This window comes from Akebia trifoliata, chromosome 5, assembly GCF_017979445.1.
Source record: "Akebia trifoliata isolate Shusen 1 chromosome 5, ASM1797944v1, whole genome shotgun sequence".
Taxonomy (NCBI): Eukaryota; Viridiplantae; Streptophyta; class Magnoliopsida; order Ranunculales; family Lardizabalaceae; genus Akebia; species Akebia trifoliata.
Window position 1 is genome coordinate 22,155,826 of NC_141379.1, and position 24,747 is coordinate 22,180,572.

A 24,747-nucleotide genomic window follows, 5' to 3' on the forward strand; every position below is an offset into this window, starting at 1 on the left:
ATAATAATAAAGTGTAATGATTTTGTAACTCAGCCTAACAGGGGACTCAAAAACAAACTGACTGACGTAACTGTAGTTTTTCCTCGGGATACACAATTGCACATTAGTATTAAATATTTATCATATTTATGAAAGGATAATTATGATATAATCCTTGTAATCCAAGGTTGTAGAAATGATAACATCCAAGAAGACAAGAATTCCCAATGAGAGAGCAGCGACTCAAGTCCTCTGGCCTGGCCATTACACCCAACACTTGGTTGGTTGACATTGGAGATGACAATTTCCAAGAGAAAAATCAATGAATTTTTGGCTGAATTAGGTCATTAATGATTTTTTTTTGTAAGTCTTAATTTATTAATGAGAAAGGGAATACAAAGCAGGCAAAGACGGTCAAGATGACCGGCCATAACGCAAGCACACACTAACTAATACACACTGTGTCCCATTTAAAAACAAAATCCTCAAAGAACACACCTTTAAAATCAATCCACAGCTTACACACACACACACACACACAAAAAAGGGGTTATTTATGTTTAAGTCTCTCAGATAATACCCAAGGTAAAGGGGGGCATGCAATCAGTATAAAAACATCGGGGGAATTTCTAATATTAACCAAGAGGTGGAGGGGTTCATCTAAATCACGCTAAAATAAAAATAAAAAGATGCCTTTCAAAGTTAACATTACCAAAGTACTTGGAAGTAGAAGTTACTATTGGCATCATCATCCACATTCTTCCTTCAGTTTCAAACTAGACTCGAACTCCACTGGGATGTCCATTGAAACCCGAATGAGTCAAACAAATGTATTAATTTATGATAAAAATAGTTTAAAAATGGTTTTGATCTTTTAAGAGTTAGAATAGAATTATATTTATATCTATTTTCTGTATCCCACAAAAGTAATAAATATCACACACAACTCTGGACAAGTTTCTAAACATGGGGCTAGACGATCTTCTGCACTGTACCAAAAAAATTGAGCCTGTTGAATAATTTAGAGCCATTAAATTAAAGATACACACACTCAGTTGAACATTGGCAATTATCTCTGCAATAATAAATAACAATAACGCCAATCATTTCTGATAAAATAACTCATCCACTCTTGAATTTCACAACTATGCCCTTTTCATGCATGAACCAACAGCTACAATTCTGGGAAAAAATATATATATAAATAAGCATTTGGAACTCACAGATTTTACAACTGCTGTGGCCAGTTTAGGCACCAAGCAGTAAATCAGCTAACCATGGCCTGTTCCCACCTTCTTGGGTGGTGCATCGGCCTTAATACGTGGTGGCCTGATAATACGATCAATGAGCCCATATTCAAGAGCCTCCTGTGCATTGAAGCGCTTCATTCTACTTAGATCCTTGTTTATCTGCATTGCCCGCACATATATTCAAATATGCAAGATCAGCTATGTTGCACTATAGAGTTAACCACATCTAAAAATTTTATTTATTTATTTATTTTGGTGTGGGTAGGCATCGAGTATATTGTTTTATTTTATTTATGAACAGATTTATCTTATTTTACTTGGAAAAAAAGAGAGAAAAACATATCCAACATTGTAAAAGAGAACTTAAATTGCACTAATTAACTAAATTATATATAACACACTAAATAAAAATAAAAATAAAAAGTGGTGCAGAAACAAAGGGAAAAATAAGAGGAAGAAGGGACAAACTAGGATGGCAAACCAGACAACAGACAATCCTTAATTTCTTCCTTGATCACTCTCACTCTTGTACCCAATCCCTTCAAAGCTCAAAGAGCATTTCTCACTGATTAGAAATCCAAATTAAAGAGCCTTTTAAGAGAAGAAATAGAAATTGGGTGTGGTCGTTAAAAAAAATATAATGGTTATCTGCACCTCAGACACCATATTCAACTACATTGTTTGGTGTGGTAAAAAAAAAAGGTGTGGCAGCTTTAAGTACCCAAGTATCATAGTTCAATTCATTAGGGGTAGGAGATGTCTTACTTATCGTTATTTAGCTGTAATAGTTTATAATTATTTTATTACGGATTAGAGGAAGCAAAAATTATTAAATAAAATTGGGCATTTTAGGCTTATTACAACCTGCCACCACCAACATATTCACATAAGGTGCACAACTTTGAAATAGGAATATGTGTTTACCATAATGAACAAGTGTGGTGTACTTCATTGTCTGCAATGGATGTGTATTGGATACTGTCTTATTCAGTATTGGATATCTTCAGTGGTTGATCCACCTTTGCATTCTCCTCTAGAGGGCCGAGTTTTATGGAGGTTGTCACCATTCACAATGTTTTGGGGTCTTTAAAAGAGAGAAATAGATAAGTGTTTGATGAGGAGGAAGCTGCATAGGCTATTGTACTAAGCATTAAGGCCTCCTTGTATGTTCGGGGTAAGTCGATTAGAAGGGTAGGGGGCTTATTTTTGAAGACCTTGTATTTAGATTTTAATGTGAAAGAGGAAGGGTAACTAAAGTTATTTTTGTTTTATGCTTTTGTTATTGCTTGTTGACGTAGGTATTCTCAATCTCTCCTTAATATATTATTCGACCGTCACAGATCAAATAAGAAAAAAGAGGAAAAACATTCGACATCACACCACTATACAACAAAACCCTTATGTACCTTCATTATCTCTCGTATATGAGGAAGGTATATCCAATATTTTTGAATAGATGATTTCAGCACGTGCGATGAGCATGAAGTTTTGTTGCTCCTCGTAGTTAATTCTCTAAATTGTTTTTTTTTCCCTCACTCCAAGCTAAAAATTAAAATGAATAATAATGTGATAGTCATTGTAAGAGACTGATAACTAACCAAGAAAACAGCCATGTTGGATTCTTGCAGATGATTAATGCTACAAAAAGTTGAGATGCAAATCACATACCTTCTCAACAGGTTGACCGGTCTTCTTAGCCAACTCCTCGAAGAGGTAATCTCTGATTCTAAGAAGCTCGTTTGCTTCATTACAAATATCATCAGCCTGTCGGAACAATTTTAAATATAAATTGTGATAATCAAAAAAAAAAGAGAGGAAAAGGGAACATTTCCTAGAGATCTAATTTACAACAAAAATAACTTCGATCATTCACAAGATTTTAGACAAATTTGTGACATTTTCCAAAGTAATAAGAACACACTCATGAGGTGTTTGACACAGGTCAAAAGGTCCAAATACCAACATGCCTGTACACATGTATTATAATATATTATTTTATCTATATCAAACCCATAATTTATTTTAAGTAGAAACATGGAGATATATGACAAGCAAACGAACAAATATATTTACACCCTTACTTAACAAAAGTACATTTTCTAACATAAAAAATCATGGTTGTATTTCCTATGTGGAGTGCAACTTTACTGTGATGATCTCCTTACATAGGAAGGACCAAGGATTAGAATGTAGCACCATTCCATTGTTTCAACCTTTGCAAAACTCGAAATGAAACCAAATCGGTCTCTAATCAGTATTTTTGTGTATTTTGCGAATACTTCTCATCCTTTTTTTTTTTTTTGTGTGGAAAAATATGACCGTCTAGATAATTAAGTTAGCTTTCCATAGATATATGATACAATCGAAATGGAGTCAAATCAAGTTACCTAAGGGCAGGGGCCCGGGGGAGCAATTGCCACTCCTCAACTTTTTGTTAATTTTGTTATATACCATGTGTTTTTGTGATAATTTGAGATACTCCATGGATTTCAATTGTTTAGATGCCCCTATGACCCTATAGCCCCTCCCCCCCCCCCCCCCCCCCAACCCCGCCCTGAAATTTTTGGGTAATTAGATACCCACTACATTTGTTGAATTTTAAGATACTCGCCTTTGTTTCAAACAGATAACATACCCCCTTTGACCTTATTCCTCCCTCACCCCCCCCCCCCCCACACACACCCACCCGCCTTTGTTTCAAACAGATAACATACCCCCTTTGACCTTATTCCTCCCTCACCCCCCCCCCCCCACACACACACACCCACCCACCCACCACACCACCACCAGATTTTTGGCCGATTTAGAATTCCCTTCTATCAAATTTGGATATCGTGTGCTTTTAAACTGATGACATTCTCACCCTCATTTTAAACTAGTAACCAAAAAACCTTAAGAAGTGCCACCTAGCTAAGTGGTAAGATGTGTGAAAGTTGTTCTAGAAGAATCATAGAAAAGTGATTGTTTAGTCTCATAATGAGAGCTTGACAGATATTTATATTAACTAATGTGTGAACATAAATGCCTTTACATAGAAATAAACAGAAATAATAGAAAACTAATAATAAACTACATTATTTCTAATATTCCCCCTCAAGCTAGGACAAATATATCAACTAAGCCTAACTTGACAAGATGAGAGTTAGTGACAGAAAAACCAATAGACTTCATAAGCATGTCGGCAAGTTGATTTAAAGAAGAACAAAGACTGTCTGAAGAGCACCTGATCGAACTTTCTCCTTGAGAAAGTGAACATCAACCTCTATATGTTTGGTTCTTTCGTGAAGAACTGAATTAGAAGCAAACATGATAGCAGAATTGTGGTCACAAAACAAAGTGGAAAAACCAAAGATAGAAAATCCCATCTCTGTCAGTAAGGATCGAAGCCAAATAAACTCACATGTGCCAAGAGCCATAGCACGATATTCAGCTTTAGTAGAAGAATAGGAAATCACACTCTGTTTCTTACTTTTCTACAAGATCAAGTTACTACCATGGAAAGTACAGAAACCAAAGGTAGATCTCTTATCTTAAGAGAACCAGCATAATCGACATCAGTAAAACAGGATAAATGAGATTGGGTAGTGGACGTGTAGGAAAACCCAAGACTAGGACGTGACCTCTGGTAGCAAAGAATACGATAAACAACATCAAGATGAGAAGTGCGCAGCACATGCATGAACTGACTAACCACAAAGGTCAAATCTAGTTTAGTGTTAGTCATATAGATCAAACGACCTATGAGTCTCTCATAAGAAGGATTAGATAATAGATCACCAGATTCGGCATGAAAACGATGATTATGATCCATAGGAGAGGAAGCAAGACGACAATTAAGCATACCAATGTCCTGAAAAAAAATCCAATGCGTATTTGTGTTAAGAAAATGAAATATCACGATGAAAGAGGATCACTTCTTTCCCCAAGAAGTACTTGAGGGGACCCAGGTCCTTAACTTTAAAAGCACAACCCAATAACATTTTTACCCTGTCAATCCACTGTGCATCATCGTCAATTAGGATAATATCATCCACAGAAACCAGAATAATGGTGCAATGGTCATCCAATCCTCGATGAACAAAACAAGTATGATCTGAGTGACATTTAGAAATCCCATAGATAAAATAACCTCAGAGAAACGCTGAAACCAAGCTTGTAAAGACTACTTCAGGCCATACAGAGATTTGAGGAGGCGACATACCATCCCAGAATACTCCCCCTGAAGACGAAACCTGAGAGGGGGATCCATATAGATAACTTCTGTCAGATCACCATTTAGAAAGACGTTCTTCACATCGAGTTGGTGGTGAAGAGGCCATGAATGACAAACACCTAAAGAATTAATGAGGCAAATAGTGGAAAGTTTAGCTACAGGGACAAATATAACATCAAAATCCTTTCCTAAAATCTGCGTAAATCCCTTATCAGCTAGGCATGCCTTATATGGGTCAACAATGCCATCCGCAAGATATTGGATAGTGAAAACTCATTTACAACCAATTGTCCGCTCCCCAGAAGAAATAAAAACAAGCTCCCATGTGTGATTCTTTTGTGAAGCATCTATCTCAACAATCATGACTCCAATCCACTGAGGATCTCGCAAAACCTTTAATACAGATTGAGGAACTCGAATAGAATCAATAACGGCAAGGTGACCTTGATAAGAAGAAGAGAATCCCTGATAGAAACCAAACTGGGTAATAAAATGATCAATAACACAACTCCACTTACCTTTGCGAATTGCAATAGGCAAGTGAGAGTTAGAAATAAAAGAGATAGGAATAGGTGTAGAAAAGGATATACTTAAGTTCAAAGAGGAGGTGGACAAGGTTGGACAGGGACGAGAGCGACGAGAGTAAAACCGAAGCGACGGCAAAGATGGAGAAAAGACTGGAGATGGTAACACTATAAGAGAAAGATCCTGCAAAGAAGATGTGGCACAAAAGTAGGGAACATTTAAAAAAAAGTGACATCTAAAAAGTATGACATGATGCTAAACGGGGTCATAACATCAATTCCCCTTTGACATAGACGAGTAACCCAAGAAAACAGATTGAATGGCTTTGTCATCTAATTTAGTGCGATCTGTCCTTAACAAAACAAGTGCACCAAAAGACTCTAATTGTAATAGGGAAGACGGTGTTTTTAGGGCGAAGAACATGAAGAGGCACTTGTCCCCCTAAGGTGCGACTCCGAACCTGATTAAGCAGGAAGGCCCTAGTTAGGAGTGTCATATTCCAGTATCACTTAGGAACATGCATTCCTCGAAAAAGACAGCGAACAATGTTATCAGGTGATGATTCTTAAATTCCGCCACCCCGTTCTGCTCACGAGTGTAAAGACAAGTCAATTGGTGAAGCATACCATACTTATTAAGGTGAGAACAAATCCCATCAGAAATATATTCCCCACCATTGTCAGACCTAAGAGATTTAACAATGATGTTGTACTGAGTCCGAATCATTTTTAGAAAATTAACAAAAATATGAAATACATCAAAACGAGAACGCATCAGATAAACCCAAGTACAACGAGAATAATCATTTATAAATGTAACATAATATCGATGACCAGTAAAATCAATAACAGGTGAAGGTTCCCACACATCAGAGTGGACTAAATCAAACATTGCATTAAATCGATGCATACGAGGAATATATAAAGTAGGTGTGTGTTTAGAAAACTCACACATAGAGCACTGAAATTTGTGTCCACTACAATAATTTTCAAAACAGGAAATAAAGAACATAAATGCTAAAAATTAGCATGTCCTAAGCGAGCATGCTACAAATATAAGGTCTGAAAAGAAAAAGTATAGCTCCCAAAGAGTGAAAGCACAGAAGCCAGAGCAACAGTAGGTTGAGATCCAAACAAGTATAGTCCATCTTGCATATCCCTTGTCAAAAATCCTCATCGAAGTCAGGTCTTGAAAAATACAATGAGTAAGAAAAAAGGTAACTGAGCAATTTAGAGATTTGGTAATATTACTCATAGACAAAAAGTTAAGAAATAGGTTAGGAACACGAAGCACAAAATCAAAGAAAAAATCAAAGAATAAATGGATGGTGTCCTTGATGTAAATAGGTGTAACGGATCCGTCAGTAAGGCGAACCTCCTTGAGTAGCAGGAAAAATAGAAGTAAAATGCCTAGACTCATCGGTCATGTGATCAGAGGCACCAGAATCAATTACCCAACTCAGGGGAGTAGAGCCAGACTGAGAAACATGAAATGCAGAAGATGTACCTAGAGGCATGGTAACTGAGGCCACAGTCGAAGATGAGTGAATATGAGACTGGACCTGATCTCGTACAATAGTGGGAATCTGAGTCTGGAGTTGTTGTAGATCAATAGTGCCAAGAGAAATAGGGGGATCAGGGGGAGGAACTGATGATGACTCCACAGCCACAGCACGGGGAGCAGAATGCCCCAAAAAAGAAGTGGCAGAAGATCTCAACAGATGAGGATAAAGTTGAAAATAGCGGGCCTTCTCATGACCAATCTTCCCACAATGACTGCAAGTAAGACCACTTCATTTACCACAACACAACCACGACTCCCAAATCCCTGAGCACGAGAGTGAAAAACTCAAATTAGCTGCTAGAGCCATCTGATCTGTAGTTGGAGCAGAAAGAATACCAAGGACCCGAGAGGAAATGACACGACAACTACGATCATCACTATCAATGGTCGCAAATGTCTCAAATAAAGAAGGTAAATGAGACATGTTAAGGACATACCCATGAGAAATTATTATGTCGAGTAATCCTCGTAATCACACACCGTTGCATCTACAGATAACTGAGACTCATAATGAGAGCTCCTCCCAAAGGGACTAAAGAAACCCAAAGTAATCTACTACACTCTTAGTCCCTTGAATAGCCTGGGCAATGTCCCTATAAAACTCATAAATCTTCGAGTCATTCCTAGCATGTGCATGTCTAAGTGAGGGCAAACCACAAGGATGAGACAATCTTATGGTACATAAACATGATATAGATGAGCTGCTCCATAGAATCAAATAGTCATCGAATAATAGAGTAGTTGTCGATCTCCCATTGTTCAAATTTGGGATCAGTGAGAAGTGACTTATTATTGGTGCCCAAAAGCCATTCAGCATCTAGATTTACCTCTACTACCCAAATAAAGTCTCACAAACCGAGACCATGACTGAAAATTCCGACCATCTCGTAAGGCATTGGTAATGCGTTAGACCGAGGAATTTGCCCCAAGAATAATGTTTGAATCATTAGTCTCTTGATGTGATGACATTGCTTACTATAAACCAGAAAGTTGAAACTTTGGTTTGAAGGGAGGTCTTTTGTAATCTCAACCCAATAAACAACGAGGTGAAGAGTAGCCTTCTAGACCAGAAAATCAGAGAAGACAGCTCTGTTGCAGGTCACCAACTCCACTCTAGTTGCTGTTGAAAGAAAAAAAACACCACTCTAGATGTTGTCGTAGGGCTTCGCACAACTCTTAGGTGTTGTCGCAGGCTCCACACAGCCCTAATTGCTATCGCAAGCCACCAAGTATTACCCTAAGTGCTGTCGCAAACCATAAGCACACCCTATTTGCTGTTGCAAGTCACCAAATAACACCTAGGTTGCTGTTGCAAGCCGCAAGGACCACCCAGGTTGCTGTTGCAGGCCGTGAAAAACTCCCTAGTTGCTGTCGCAAGCCACACAGACCACCCAGGTGCTGTTGCAAGGCAGAAAGAGAGTCTCTAGTGGCTGCCATAAGCCACAGAACTCAACCTGGCTGCTGCCGCAGGTCAAACCAACCACAAAAAGCCACCTTAGTTGTTGCCGCAAGGTACAAAACAGCATTTGTTGTCGTCGCAGGGCTTCACAAAGCCAAAAAACCACCTAAGCTGCTACCGCAGGATACAAAACAGCACTTGTTGCTGTTGCAGGGCTTCACAAAGCCAAACAGATTTGTTGCACCACCTAGCAACACACTCGTACAAACCCTATTGCAGAGCAGAAACAAAACAGCCTATGAAAGGCAGAAAACCTATCGTAGGGGGAAAAAAAAAAACAAAACGCAAAACATTATTGAAGCATATGAAGAACAAATAAAATCCCTATCACAACATGCAATAAAGGGAATAAGAATCGAAAAAAACGGCCCCGAAGGGGAGACCTTCTAACGAAGCTGCTACTAGGTTATTAGGTCTAAAAATCGAGAGGTATTGAATAAGAAAGAAAGTGGAAGAGAAGTGAAGGGAAGAAACTTCAAGATCCCAAGAACCGAAGAGGGGAACCCAAGAGGGGGTCGAGGGGTCCTCTAGGACTCTGATACCAAGAAGAATTGTAGAAAAGTAATTGTCAAGTCTCATAATAAGAGCTTGGCATATATTTATATTAACTAATGTGTGAATGGACATACATGCCCTTACATAGAAATAAACAGAAATAATAGAAAGTTAATAATAAACTACATAATTTCCAATAGTTCCCACATCCTAAGGTTCAAACCCCTACTTCACCTATCAAAAAAACAGAAAAATTCAACAAAATATTAATTTTAATTTATTTAATTTTATCTTCAATCCATCCTTTCGAGCATTGTCATAATACCACGTATAATACTTTAGAACTTTCTATAAAAAATGTCATCATTTTTTAGTTCAAAAAGCTGATCTTGTTCTTTAGATTTAAAGGTGGAAGTAAATAAATTTAATGTCTCAAATTAGGGTAAAAAATTATCTAAGAGATTGACGCTGATTAATTTTGGGAAGAGATTTCAAAGGGCTTTGGGTTTCAAGTTAAAGACGAGGGTAATGAGGTCATTTTGCATTTGTCTATTGGAGAAAACCGAGGTCGAGGGGATATGTAGGCCTTTTAAAAAATTGTTGAGATATACTGCCTTTTAAACTGATGGCATTGCATCATTTGACTTTGGGTCTTCTCACAAAGACTAATAAAAATGACTTACATGTCCTTTTCTTCAACCTCTAACCAAAAGTACTTGAATTTTCTTTCCAAAATCAATGATATTGAACATCTTCAATGTTACCATTAACTATGGTTTGCCCCCCTAGAAGGAAATCCTTGCTCTGACCCTGCCTAAGGGGTCTCAAGAAAGTGAAAATCAAGTTGCCTTTAGTTAATAGTTGTCTTGACTAAGGTCAATAATGTAAAATTGGCTTTTTAGAATCCATTAAGTGATGATTCCATGTATTCTAATATAAAAAAATTCCCTTACAAAAAGTTCTCATCTCAGCCTTAAATTTGGGACTGGACTCGAACCATTAGGTTTCAGGCCCAGAATTTGGGGAGTGACAAGGGGTATGTCATTAGTTTGAAAATGAAAGGATGCCATCTAGATACCTAATCTTCAAGAAGAGACTGAGGTGAGCGAAAGTCAAATTGTCTCTAGTTACTAGTTGTCTTGAGTCTTGACTAAGGTCAGTAATGAAAGATTTGACTATTTAGAACCCATTAATTGATGGTTCCATGTACTCTAACATAAAAATGCCCCAGACAAAAATTCCCATCTCACCCTAGATTTGGAACTAGGCTCGAACCATTGGGTTTCCGGTCCGGAATTTGGGGCGTGACAAGGGGTATTGGAAGGATTATGTCTAATACCCAATCTTCGAGAGGAGACCGAGGTCAAAGGAATGTCCTTAGTTTGGAAACATGAGTATCTCTCACTATTCTAGAAAACGATGACAAGAAGAATTTGATGAAGTGAAAGAAAAAGAAGAGGAACTGACCTGAAGTGACCTTGAACTCCGACAAAGATCCGACAATCCAACCATCAAGGTACATCTCTCTTTCTCTCTCTCTAGATTTTTCACCTTGTCACCGGTAAAATTGAAACCATGAATGTTTCAATTCTTTGTTCGTATTGTACCGATACATATCGATTGATACATCATGATACACACCATATTTGGCACCATGGCTGGTATAGATGAGTGAAAAGACTAAGGGTGTGTTTGATAACTGCATGTTCTTGCAAAAGTTGCTGATTTGTAGGTGTTTGGAAGACTCAACTAGCACGAGTTGCAAACATGCGGATAGTCAACCTCTCTGTTTTTCAAGTATTTCAACATTCACCCAAACTCTCGTGAAAGACAGTAATCTCTCTCTCTCTCTCTCTCTCTGCTGTTAGGGTTATGTAGGGTTTATGTGTTCCTTCTTCTGTAATTTGGGAAAGAAGCATAGGATGTAAATTGGGGATCTGATCTTCTACCCCTTTAACCCTAATGGGTTTTTAGGATAAACCCTCATTCAAATTTGATTTTGCAATTTGGGGAAGATGTATGGGATGTAAGTTGAGGATCTGATCTTCTACCCTTTTAAACCTTTTAAACCTAATGGTTTTTAAGGATAACCCTCATTCAAATCTGATTTTGCGATTTGGGGAAGAAGTATGGGATGTAAGTTGGGGGTCTGATCTTCTAGCCTTTTAACCCTAATGGTTTTTTAGGACAAACCCTAATTCAAATCTGATTTTGCAATTTGGGGAACAAACATAGGATGTAAGTAGAACTCTTAGAACAACCAAACAATAAAGCTGTAATAAACTCTCACCCTCAACATCCGAGAGTTACTTTGAGAGTTGAACTCTTGAATGTTCAACTCTCTCAATGAACCTTCCTTTTTCCAACACACCTTAAGAAATATCAAATAAAAAAATGAAAGTACTTGCAAAAATGGAGGAGGACCCCAATAAGTGAGGAATTAAGGAAAGTCGATTGAGATTTGGTCAAGTGCAGCAAAGGCCGACCCCTAGTAAGAACAAATGCGCATCTTGAAGGTTCTAAAAGAACATTAGGAAGACCAAAAGAATGTGGATTGAGGTAGTGAGAGCAGGGGATATGGACACACGTGAACAACAAAAGGCATGACCTAGACAATTGGAATAGAGAAACAAAATTCATTCTCAATCCAAAATCTTGAGATAAGGTTTCGTTGAGGATGGATTACACCAAGACTTTTACACTTTTTTTTTTTTGAAGATCATAATAATTAAGGGACATTACACGTTAAGATGTGAATTAGGGTGCGGCATGGTATGTGCGTGTGTCGAAACATGTCAACATGGAAAAAATCCTACAATTGTTGTGTCCTTATTACAGAGATATAATGATAATATAGTCTTTAGTCATACCTGCCCACGAGCAGCGCCAGCTGGGGATTCCAGTGCGACTCTTGCAAGAGGCATTGCAACGCGGTAACCCTTAACAAGGCAGAAAACATGTAAAATGTATGAGGTACCAAAAAATAAATAATAGATAAATATTGAGGTAGAACTTTTGCTATCGTAATCAACCAGAGTGAAGTTATTCAGACTGAGAAATCTAAGGTACCATGCGTAGACCATAACGTACAAGCAATGGGATACAGATATCACAGTTGATGCTTGCACAAAAGCATAACAATTTCTATCAAACCACTCAATAATGTTGTGTCCACAGGCTTCAGGGAAAATATGAGGGAGTCCTGAAAGATGTCTATGATTGGATAATTGCGATCACCTGATTGGTCACTCTTTGGCACAAAACATCTCTTAGATGGGAAGTGGGTCCAACCATTATGTCATTGCCGTAGCTTTGCATTGAAATTTACCAGGTAGCATAGGTTTCATGATTCTGAATTCTGATGTAACAGAATACTAGAATGTTTAAAAGAATGCAGACCTTTTCTCCAGCAGCAAGAATAAAGCCTGCCAGGTTATAAGCATGACCCACACAATGAGTGGCAACAGGACTTTTCAAGCTCTGCATCGTGTCGTATATAGATAAGCTTGGAGTAAGCTGCAAGCCATGAAAGTTTTCATTAAAATAGAAAAAATAAGAAACAAGTAAAAGGCTCTAATTAAAAAAAGAACTCACATCACCGCCTTCACTATTGATGTAAAGGAAAATCCTTTTAGAAGAATCGATGCTATCAAGGTACAGCATTGTTGCCAGTAATTGGTTGCTGAACTCTTCATCTATATGTTGTCCAACAAAGATAACACGTTCCCGGTACTGCAACTCAAAAATCCTAGTCAGATTTTAGATTAAACAAATGTGAAGGCACATCTGTACAATTAATAGTTTCATTTGAGCAGAAAAAACTGGCAAAACCAAAAAAGAGGCACACATGCTCCGAGGGGTGCCACCTCAAAGATCTCCTAGGCCAAAGGTATGGATGGATGGATGTATAATCACAATTCAATAACCCATCTACTGCAATCTTTCGCAAGGTTAGAAAACAGAGACTTCATAGAAGAAGTTGGACACGTTGACTGATTAGGATGATCTAATCTGGTTAATTTCCAGCAGAGAGATCACCAAGGATGCAATCCACACAAATGTGGGTCCCACCCCCAGCATGTTTCATGTAAACTGCTATTTTGTTACTAGACATAGACATTAGCTACAACCAACCTATAGGTACTTCAGATCAGTGTTTTTTTAAGGCACCTCTAGGCTCGCCTCAGAGTAAGGCTCATTAGAAATGCCCTGAGGCATAAAGAGAAAACTTACCATAGTTGGGACTTATGCTTAAGACCAAAATGCGTCCACAACGCAAGCACATATTGGTCGAAGCGTACACTTCACATGAATTTTCTATTAATTTTCAATTTTTTAAACTATATTTAACTGTAGTTTCTATTTTCTTTCTCTCTCTTCTTTTCTTTCTTCTCTTATTCTGTTTCTTTCTTGCTGCTAGCATGCACCATGATTAGAGAAAGTTATTGAATAAATTAAAATATGAAATAGTAATATATGCTAAGTAAGTTGTTGAATTGATTCGATTCACAAATAATTTTGAAGTATTTAGTATTATATAGAGAAAGTTATTGAAAAAAAGTATTTAGTTGTATTTTTTTTTAATAAATATAAAGTAATTATTTATTGAAGAAACTTTCAATTATTTAAATATAAAATATTTTGTATTGATAAATAAAATGGAAATAGTTTATCATAAAAAAGGGCAATATTTTATACTATTATTAATGTAGGGAAGAAAAACTTAGAATTCAATTATGTGAAGTTGAAAATTGAAATTCAAAAAATATGTTATCGCTACCCTAATTTTTTTATTTTTGTATATGAGCTATTTATATATGTTATAGTATATCTTTAATTCCAAGAGATCAGCTTATGCCGGGAGGCACTGATCGGCCAAGCACTTCACCTCATGCCTCAACATTTGAAAATCAGTGTTTTAAAAACCGGACCAGACTGATGGTCCAACCGAATTCTTCAACATTATCAGTCCGGTACATTGATAACCGGAAATCAATTTGGAACCGTCGGGGTCTTATAAATTAACGATCCAACCGATAAGACCGGCGCTTTTATGGAAGCTCCGGCTCTTGAAATTGGAAGAGAAGTCTTTAGAGTAAAAGTCAAAACATGTTATTTTATATTAGGAATAAACTACAGATGTTTAAAGAGTCACTCTAGCGTGATAAGATTTAAACTCTTACTAAGGGCTGTGAGCTCACATGCTAGCATCCCAGCACATGATCCGATGCCACTGGATTATAAAGGACGAAATTCTAGGAATTTTGATAAAATAAATTTCTAAAAAAAACTATTTTTCACCATTACATTTTATTTGTATGTTTTGGGAGTTCAGTAGCCGTCCATTTTCAACACCTAGGATCAAGCTAAAAAAATATTTTTTATATATATTTTTCTTTCGAATCTGAATTTTCCATGATATCTAGAAGACTGTTGTGTTGGATTGCCAATGCGGCAATCCATCTTATTAAGTTAATAGGGAAAATGTGTTTCTTTTTCAAATCATCCCCTTTTTCTAGGATTTTTTTTTTTTTGTTGTTGTTGTTGAAATCTTAAAAGTATTTACAATGGTAGAATCCCTAAATCATTCATTTCTTAAAAGAATAACAAAAATCTTCTTAAATTAAAACTCAAAAATCATTTTCGTTAGCATAAAGTAAAGTACATTAATTTATTTTAGGAGTTTTAACTAAAGTAATGTTTTGAATGTCAAACAGAAAATTAAACATTAACTTTTCTAATGTTTAGTGGATGTTTGTTTGTTATTTATAACCAAATTATCATTTTTTATTAATTTATTATATTTTAATGTTCTGAGTTCTCTTTTATTTTGCTGTTTTTTCAGTTCGAACAAATTGGACCCCGGTTCAACCAAATAAGAAAATTTTCGGTTGGATCATCGGTTCGGTTTTTAAAACATAGTTGAAAATGTTCCTTTAAGACTTCTTTTTCATTCTATAGTAGGGTAGAAAGGAACTTACAAGAGCATTCCACAAATCAACCCACTGCCAAGTTCCTTCACCAGGTGTTCTGTAGGGAACTCTTGGTGTACCTATGGGCATCATTCCAAAACGTGCTCGTGTTGGTTTGTTACAAGTCCTGCAAGCAATAAAACCATCATGCATGTAACATCAAATGCAAGCAACTAATCAAAGAATAGTAAAGATAAAAATTTATTGACAAGGACATATTATTAATCCAGAAAGCCATGTCAGATTGATCTGAAAAAAAAGAAGTTACAATAAAGATTACTACAGCAGTACCATAGACATCTATGAGAAGTCCATCCACAAGGACTACTCAAAAATGGTTTACCAACTTATTCCAACATAATAAGTTGTTGATATCTTCAGTGTGAATCTTAGGTTAACTATAACACACACCAAGGAAACCAATCATCAGACAAAATATACCAAAAGAAAGTGTTGAAGATCGAGGTCGAAGGTCAAGCGTAGTGCACGGGGACTATTCAAACTACTCAATTCCATGATTAAGATGGTAAGTGACCTAGAGACCAATATACCTTAGTTGAGTTAGAAATGAATTTAATTAATGGAAGGTTCAAATTGAAAAATAAATTCGATTTTTTTATCAGAATTTCGATTGATCAACGGTATTGATCCGACCGAACTTAAAACCGATCGATCAAAATGAGGTAAAATCCAATCGATCAATGCATTCTTCTAATCAATCGGTGAACAATGCTTAAATTTTTTTTAAACTCCAAATTTTGACCTATAAATTAGGCTTTTCATATCTAGGGTATACAAAACTCAACAGAACAGAGAGGCACAAAATTTATTGAGTATTGAGTCTTTGAAAACCCTTACAACCTCTCTCAAACCCCAGAATTCCATTCTCTATTCCTGAGTGTTTGAGAGATTAGATCAGGCAACCATAAACTGAATATTTATTCAAGTTTGCTTTGTGGAATCGAGTGTTGTTGTAGATACATGGTTTTTTAGATTGATCGTTGGGTTGCTCGTGGAACTATGTGTTGATGTTGATCTATGGATTCGGATTGTTCGTTGTTTGCTCACGGATTTGAGTGTTGCAGTCGCGATTTGTGGATTTGAATCATGAAGTGATCGAGGCTATAGTTTCGATTCGTGGAGTTACAGAGGGCATGTTGAATCAAGAAAGTGGTAGGTCATGGATTCAAGTATGTCAGTCGTCTTGTGCGTAGTTAACTTTTGTAATCTCATTAATTGTTGTAGTGGATCGTTCTAGACAAGGTCCTATGATTTTATCTCTGAAAGGCTTTCCACGTAAAAATCTAGTGTGTTGTAGTTGCATCATTTTTTGTAATTGCCATCCATCGAGTAGGTTAGATTAACAAATTAAAAATGAATCCTAAAATCAGAGTTAGGAGAGAAATTTTTTACATGTTATCATGTCCCACTTTATGATTATGGAATCTAGAGAAGGTGATATTTTGCGACCTCCATTACTAGCTTGATCTAATTTTGCCTATTGGAAAGCTGAAAAGAGAGCCTTCCTTCAATTTCTTGATGAAAGGGTTTGGAAGACCGTAGAAGACAAAGAAATTAAAAAAAACTAAACTTCAATAGACTAGAGAAGAATTTGAGGCATGTAAATGTAATAACAAGGGTTTCAATGTCATATTTAACAGTGTTAACTCCGATGAGTTGCACCATATTTCTACATGTAAAACTGCTAAGTAGGCTTGAGACATACTTATAATGACACATGAAGGAACCTCTACTGTAAAAATTTCAAAACTTCAAGTATTGACTTCTAGGTTTGAATCAATTAGAATGGAAGACAATGAAACCTGTTTTGAATTTTATGCTAAAATGAAGGACATTTGTCAACTCTAGCTACAACTTAGAAGAAATTATTCCAGAATCCAAGGTGGTCAGGAAGGTATTGAGATCTCTACAAGAGAGATTTCTCCCTAAAATCACAACCATAGAAGAGAGCAAGAATGTTGACTCTCTCATCTTAGAAGGGCTTGTGGGTTCTCTAATGACTTTTGAACTCAACCTTCATGATCCCAACAAAACGAAAAGCGTGACTTTTTAAGAGTTTAATGAATGAGTCTAAGAAGTTTGAAGAGTCAGATGAAGATGACTTCGTTGATGACAAGGAGTTGGACTACCTTTGCAAAAAGTTCAAGAAAACAGTCATGTCAAAAAGAGGAAAATCGTACAGAAACGATCAAACCCCAAAAGAAAAGCCAAGTCCCACGTTAAGTCTAGAAAAGTGGATAAGAAAGACAAGATTTCACAATGCTGAAGAATTTTTAGAAAGGTATTGCCAAAATAATGACTGCGTATCCGTTTTACTCAGGATTAGCTTATTAAGGTCAAAAACACCAATATCTATATAATATTAGGATTAGGGTTTTGAATCTAGCTTATATATATATAAGCTTGTAATTGATTTTTAACAGCTTATGGAATAAAATAAATTTTGCAGCTCTCTTATTGAGCTTTATCCAGTGATTGGATCATGTGAGACTAATGTACCATCTATCTTCTTCTTCCTCAAATCCTATATATTTCCTATCTTTTTTATGTTTCCTTGATTTTCAAGAAATCTTGAATTCATGATTCTTGAATCCATCAAGAACCCATCAAATCATTTCTAAACCATCAACACCTCATGCCATTAACCTCTTCCCAAATCTACCCTATACTCAATTACCTAACCCCAACCAAATACCCTAAACATTCGTCAAACCCCGATTGCAAAATACCATAATTACAAAATTTTGCATTTATTCTTTCAACATATAGCCATTTGAGAAATCAGAAACCTTTAAAAAAAAAAAAAAAAAAATCTTTCAATAAACTTGATGTAGGACAAGATTTATCGGATTCTAAGGTTGTTTTGCTTGGGAAGCGTAGTGGAAAGGTTAATTAGGTGGTGATGAAGAAGAAAAAATTGAAAGAAAAGAAAAAGTTTCCAATATCTCAAATGGCTATTTGTTGAAAGAATAAATGCAATTTTTTTACACTTAGGGTTTGAAAAAGGTTTAGGGTATTTGGTTGCAGTTAGGTAATAGAGTATAAGTATATAGTAGATTTGGGGAAGAGGTTAATGGTATAGGTGTTTATGGTTTAGGAAGGATTTGATGGATTCAAGAATTCTTGAAAATCAAGAAAACTTAAAAGGACGAGAAAGATACAAGATTCAAGAAGAAGGTAAAAGAGAAGAAGATAGATGATATCTTCGTCTCACGCCAAGAATGGTTTCATACCCCAATCATTGGAGAAATCTCAATAAGAGAGTTGTAAAAAAAAAATTATTCCATAAACTGTTAAAAACTAATTACAATGCCATATATATATAAGCTAGACTCAAAATCTTAATCCTAAAATTACATAAATATTGATGTCTTGACCTTAATAAGCTAATCCCGAGTAAAATCGATACACCATCAGTATTTTGGCCATAACATGCTCAAAACATTTCAGAATCACAAAATATTTGGTCTATTGGATACGTAACTCAATAACCTTTTAAATGACACAAAAATCAACCTAATAAGATAAGTTTTGACCCCTCAAAATAATACCTAAAAAATGAAGTGAACAGTACCTAGACTTGAATCAAACTCCTAAAATAAAAAATAAATAAATTTAGTCTCAAAAAAGTGGAAACCTAAATAATTAAAAAATTCCCATTGGAACTCGTGACTTTTGGCTTGATTTGTATCCCGCATTATTCTCCTTTGATTCCTCTTATTGGAGAAAAGAAGTCCCTGGGTTTTGAAATGCTTGAGAATAGTCATAAGATGTGTCAGTGCCTATGTTAAATGGATTCTAACCATATTATATAAATGATCTATGAAATTAAATGTGCAATGGCCCAAAAGGATGTAACATTTATCACTAATTTGAGAGTTAAAATTTAAGAACATCTAGGGTGTGTTTGAAAACCGCTCGTTCATCGTAGTAGTTGCCAACTCGCACTAATTGCCAAGTTGTGCATGTTTGGAAGACCCAAGTAATGCCAATTGTCAACTCTCCAACCCATTCTAAGGTATTTCAACATTTCACCTGTTAAGGTGAATATTGAGAACACTCGTGTGTGAAACATACGTTCGCAAATACTTCTCTCCCCAACAAGCTCTCTCTCATGGCTCTCTGCAACTCTCTACTATGTTCCCATCATCACTTTTCTCACACTCTCAACGCAAGAAAATCTAAACCCTTTTGATCACCACATCTTTCTCTTTCTCCATTACCAAAATCATCTTCCTATCTCCATTTTTAGATACCCAAAATTGACTTTATTACAACCATTTAGAGAAATCAATCAAAAATTTCATATTAGAGAGAAGGGATGTGAGAGAATGAACATGAAAAAAAATATTGAGAAAAATAGTAAGAGGGCATTGAGTCATTTACAGTAGAAAATAGTCCCTTTTATAGAAATTTTGGGATTAAAGCTTTTCTTCTTCCTAAAAATTGGTGAAAAAGTTTCATGGATGATGAAAATTATGTAAATTGAAAATTTCAGATCAGAGAGAGGTTGTTTGTAACAGAGATAACATAAAAATTAAAAAATCAGAAGAAAAAAAATAGTATGAAAGCTTTAATGGCACTTAAATCAGAAAATAACAATTTTTTAGGCCTTTTGAGGTTAAATTTTTTTTTTTTCTCTATCAAAAACTGTTGAAGAACTTTCATTGTACATGATGAGAGAAACCTAGCCTATGTGTGGTTGATTTTTGTCTTTTTGGATTTTATTTTTTCCATTGCGATTTGGGGAAGAAATATAAGATATAAGTTGAACTCTCACAATAGCCAAATACCAAAGTTATAATAAAATCTCACCTTCAACTTTCAATAGTTGAACTCTTGAAATTTCAACTCTCAAGATGAATTGTCCCTCTTCAAACACACCCCTAGTAGGCACAGTTTTAAAAATCATCCAAGATCAAGACGACTCGCCCGATATCATTCGTGAATGGGCAAGATATTCAATGTGAATGACCTTCACATTGACTTGTTTGAGATCCAATGCTGGTGGAGGCAAGGGAGCGGACATCATCCAATGTAACTTATCCAATGTTTTAAAAAATTTAAATCATTAACAAATTATTTAATTTAGCAAAAATACAAAAAAGACTCCGCTGAATTTTATTGACTGAGAATCTTCTAATCCACCTTGTTATTATACACACACACCCACACACGCATGTGTGCATATATATATATAATTGTTTAAATATAAATAGTTTAAGAGAAATTCTATTGTCACCCCAACTTTTACTTATTCACCCCATATAATTAAATTATTTATCACTTCCCAACTAAAATATAGCGTACGCCATTTAAAAGAGAAATTAACATTTCCACATCAAAATTTATTCCTAATACTTGCACGAGATATTTAAAAAAAGGCACAAATTGCCAATATCGACAATAACCCGTCAAAAAGAACAAGTTAGACATCAACGACGATCTTCTACTCTAACCTTTTGATGGTGATCTTGTGTTCTTCGCTCTTCAACATCTCTCCATGGTCTAAGGCAAGGAGGCGACCCTCCCTCCCCTCTTTTGTTTGTGTCGGTTGTGGAAGTGTTGGGCCGCATTTTGAAAAGGGTAAATATTCTTGGGGAGATTCCTGGTTTTACAATGGGAGCAGATGCTTTTAATGTGTCTTTTCTACAATTTGTGGATGACGATGGTTTTTTCAGATGCGTCTAATGATCAAGTGAGGTACTTCAGGGGGATGTTTTGCTACTTTAAGGGAGTTTCGGGGTTAAGGATAAGTTTTAGGAAAAGCAAATTGTTTGGGGTTGGGGATGATGTGGGGGTGTCTAGATGGACAGCAACGTTGGGGTGTCAGAAATAAGTTATCCTAACATCGTATTACGATTGCTTGTAAGAGCAGAGTATAGGAACAAGTCAATTTGGGATTCAGTGGTCAAGCAGATGGAGAGGAAACTAAGTTCTTGGAAAGCTAGGTATTTTTCCAAAGGTGGGAGGATCACTCTAATCAAGAGTACGCTAGCTAGCATCCCGGTTTATCACCTTTCTCTGTTTACCATTCCTAGGAATGTGGAGGAGAGACTAGAAAAATTGATAAGGGCTCGAAAAAATATCATTGGGTAAGTTGGAAAGTGGTTTGCCAATTGAAAAATGATGGGGGTTTAAGTATAAGGGGTTTTAAAGTTTTCAATAGGACGTTGTTAGGAAAGTAGTTGTGGAGATTTAGAGAAGAAACATCCAGTCTTTGGAGGAAGATAGTTAAATCCAAATATGGAGAATTTTGGAATGGTTGGGAGAAAGAGGTAAAAGTGTTCAATGGGTGTAGTATGTGGAAAGGGATAATGGAAGTTGGGTCGTAGTTTAAGAAGTGTGTGAAGTTCAAAGTGGGTAAGGGTGACAGGATCAGATTTTGGGAGGATTGGTGGTGCGGCAACTCTTCTCTCCATTCTCGTTTTCCTTGTCTATACAAGATTTCTTTGAGAAAAGGATTGCTATGTGCTGCATTCTTGAGCTTTGAGGAAATCAAACCTGTGTGAGACCTTGGTTTCCAAAGGGGCTTCAATAATTGAGAGATTCAAGACCTTACAGCTCATTGGGTGGTCATGGAAGAAGATGGAAGGGAGTGGAATCATATTAAGGGCTCTAACTTCACTGTTAGTTCCTTCACCTTGGGTTTGTCTTTATCTACCACTCCTTTGTATTTTCCTTTTAAGTTCATATGGGGTTCAAAGACCTCCTCAAAAATACGCTTTTTCATTTGGCAAGCTACACGTAATAAACTCCCAACTCTTGATTATCTAATTAAGCGGGGATTCATAACTCCAATTTTTTGCCACATTTGTAAGTTGAATGAGGAGTCAATGGACCATATTTTGATTCATTTCCACTTAGTTCATCTATTTCATCTCATTTCTTTAGTCTTTTTAAAATCTTTTGGGTGAATCCTATCCCGATGCTTTCCTTATAACAAAGTTGGGATTCATCCCTGTTTTCAGGGAGAAAGAAAATCCTTTGGAGGTTTCTTTCTTTTGCTATTACTTGGGGGGACTTGGTTGGAAAGGAATAAGAGGATATTCAAAGGTGTTTTGGCTTCCTGTCGGGATGTTATTTTGAACATATTGGGTTTGAGTTTATATATATGGGGTCAGGTTCAAAGGACAACCATTTCTACACACATATAGACAACGTGTTTTGTCTTATATGGGCAAAAATGTTTGGAATGGACTGATTTTTTGTGAGGATGATCTCTGTGATGAGGGGATCATCCTGGCAAAAAATCATCCCATTCCAAAACTTGTAACCCCATCAAAATTGATTTACAAAAATTGGACGGTCTATAATTGTTCAACAAAAATTGGATGGTCTAGAAGTTTCATAATGAGCTGATTTTTGGCAAGGATGATCTCCTCATCACAGAGATCATCCTCACAAAAAATCAGCCCATTCCAAACATTTTTGCCCATATAAGACAAAACACGTTGTCTATATGTGTGTTGAAATGGTTGTCCTTTGAACCTGACCCATATATATATATATATATATCCATTAGAAAGAAGAAAATATCCAGAGTTGACCTTCTTTTCTAAAGTGAAAGAATAATACTCACCCCATTAATTATTGATTTTTTTGTTAATTTAGTCAAGGTGTAGTGAGTAAATGTTGGTGTGACAATAGAAGTTCTATATTTTAAGTGAAGTAAAATGGTTTATCTTGTCCAGTGAGGGACGAGACCATGGTTTTAAACTCACCTGAGTCATCTCGGTATCGTTCAACAACAAGACAGATATACACTATGTATCAGCCTTCACACCATTTTGCAAGATAAATGAGATGACGTGGACAATATTTTGAAATTCTTGGCCGAGTTAGTAAAACTCGGCTGAGTCAACCAGGATTTAGTAGATTTTCATTAAAATAATTTTTTTTTAAATTAAAATATTTATTATATAAATAAAACATGATTTTATGACTACACAACTTCTAATCTCCCTTATGTTATTAAAAATAATAATTATTATTTTCATTTATATATATATATAAACCAAGTTAAATAATTTATCTAGTCCAAGACGAGTTGACTCGTCCTAGACAACTCGGTCTCGTCCATGGACTATTCGAGACTCCAAACCAAGTTTTGAAACCATAGAAGAGACAAGAGATACGGGTTTTAAAACCATGCTAGTAGGTTAACAATACGTCTGAAAGACAAGGACTTAAACCCTAAATTTCATCAAAAACCCAAAATGAATAAGCTTTAAATTTCATATATGGCAAGAAACTCTCAATGATTCTAGGGTTCTAGCTAGTTAAACAAATAATTAAAAAAAACATACATACACACAAAACACAAATTAAAATTAAAGGGGTTTACCTGTAATTGAGGCTCTTGTGAACTTTATCATGGAATTCAACTGTCACATTAGGTCTTCTAGATCCAAAAGCACCTGAAACGGTAAATAAATTATATTAAAAAAAATGGAGACAAACTAAAACTAAAATTTATTGTTTAAGAGCTTACTCGTGGATTGTGGTTTCAACCCTACAAAAACCTTGGTCGAACAATTAAGGGAAGGTTGAGAAACAACAACTCCATTCTGAGATTGGAAACACGAAAAAACAGTCGATTGCAGCGCGACTGCCATTTCGAGAGATCGAGGAATAGTTTTGAAGAAATTTAATCTAACTAAATTTAGCGGTGAGACGCTAAATCTAGAGATGAAATATACATAAGATGGAACAAATAGGAACTCCAACTTAGATAACTAAAGAGGAACACGAGTTTGATGCGGACTCCTCTGCTGAGGAACCTATACGAAGCGCCTAGAGGTTGACACGTCTCATAAGTGCAAATTTGCTGTTCTCATGACTACAATATGCTTATTTTGGAAATGCTGTGATAAAAATCTTTATAAAAAAAATAAAAAATAAAAAGTGCCTGACTATCCTTACTAACCTCGTAAGACTTCAAATCTTACTAATGGTCGTTGATCTCACCTTGCGGCATCCAAAAACATGATCCCCGATTCCACTGGGTTGTAGAGGAAAACAATCTATGAACTTTGAAGGAAAAAGAATCTTAAACAAAAATATTTTTCACCGTTAGAACTTTAATTTTAAATTGAGAGTTCCATGAAAGTTTAGTAGCTGTCAATTTTCAAAACCTTAGACCATGTTCAAAAAAATTATCTAAGTTTCACAATGAAATCTTGAGGTTTATGATATTGGATTGCCAATGTGGTAATCCATTTCAGCAAAACGACCTTTAATAAGACTTAAAATCTTACTTGGTATGGA

At 36.0% G+C, this 24,747-nt stretch overlaps 1 protein-coding gene across 1 annotated transcript; it reads right to left on the minus strand.

Moving 5' to 3' along the window:
• Window positions 1-1,034: 1,034 nt before the first annotated feature.
• Window positions 1,035-24,206, minus strand: CLP2 (CLP protease proteolytic subunit 2). Its single transcript, XM_086443016.1, has 8 exons — window positions 23,972-24,206; window positions 23,825-23,897; window positions 15,466-15,583; window positions 13,079-13,216; window positions 12,884-13,000; window positions 12,355-12,423; window positions 2,898-2,993; window positions 1,035-1,388 (listed from the first exon to the last, which is right to left on the minus strand). The coding sequence occupies exons 1-8, from the start codon at window positions 24,093-24,095 to the stop codon at window positions 1,251-1,253; spliced, it is 873 nt and encodes a 290-aa protein (XP_086299142.1). The 5' UTR covers window positions 24,096-24,206; the 3' UTR covers window positions 1,035-1,250.
• Window positions 24,207-24,747: the final 541 nt, after the last annotated feature.

Excerpts from the sequence above, each read along its gene's own strand:
- CLP2 (XM_086443016.1), bottom strand. The coding sequence starts at position 24,095 with ATGGCAGTCGCGCTGCAATCGACTGTTTTTTCGTGTTTCCAATCTCAG. Across the intron at positions 15,584-23,824 it reads CACAAGAGCCTCAATTACAG|GACTTGTAACAAACCAACAC; the intron begins GTAAACCCCTTT and ends TATTGCTTGCAG. Across the intron at positions 12,424-12,883 it reads TTCTTGCTGCTGGAGAAAAG|GGTTACCGCGTTGCAATGCC; the intron begins GTCTGCATTCTT and ends TGCCTTGTTAAG.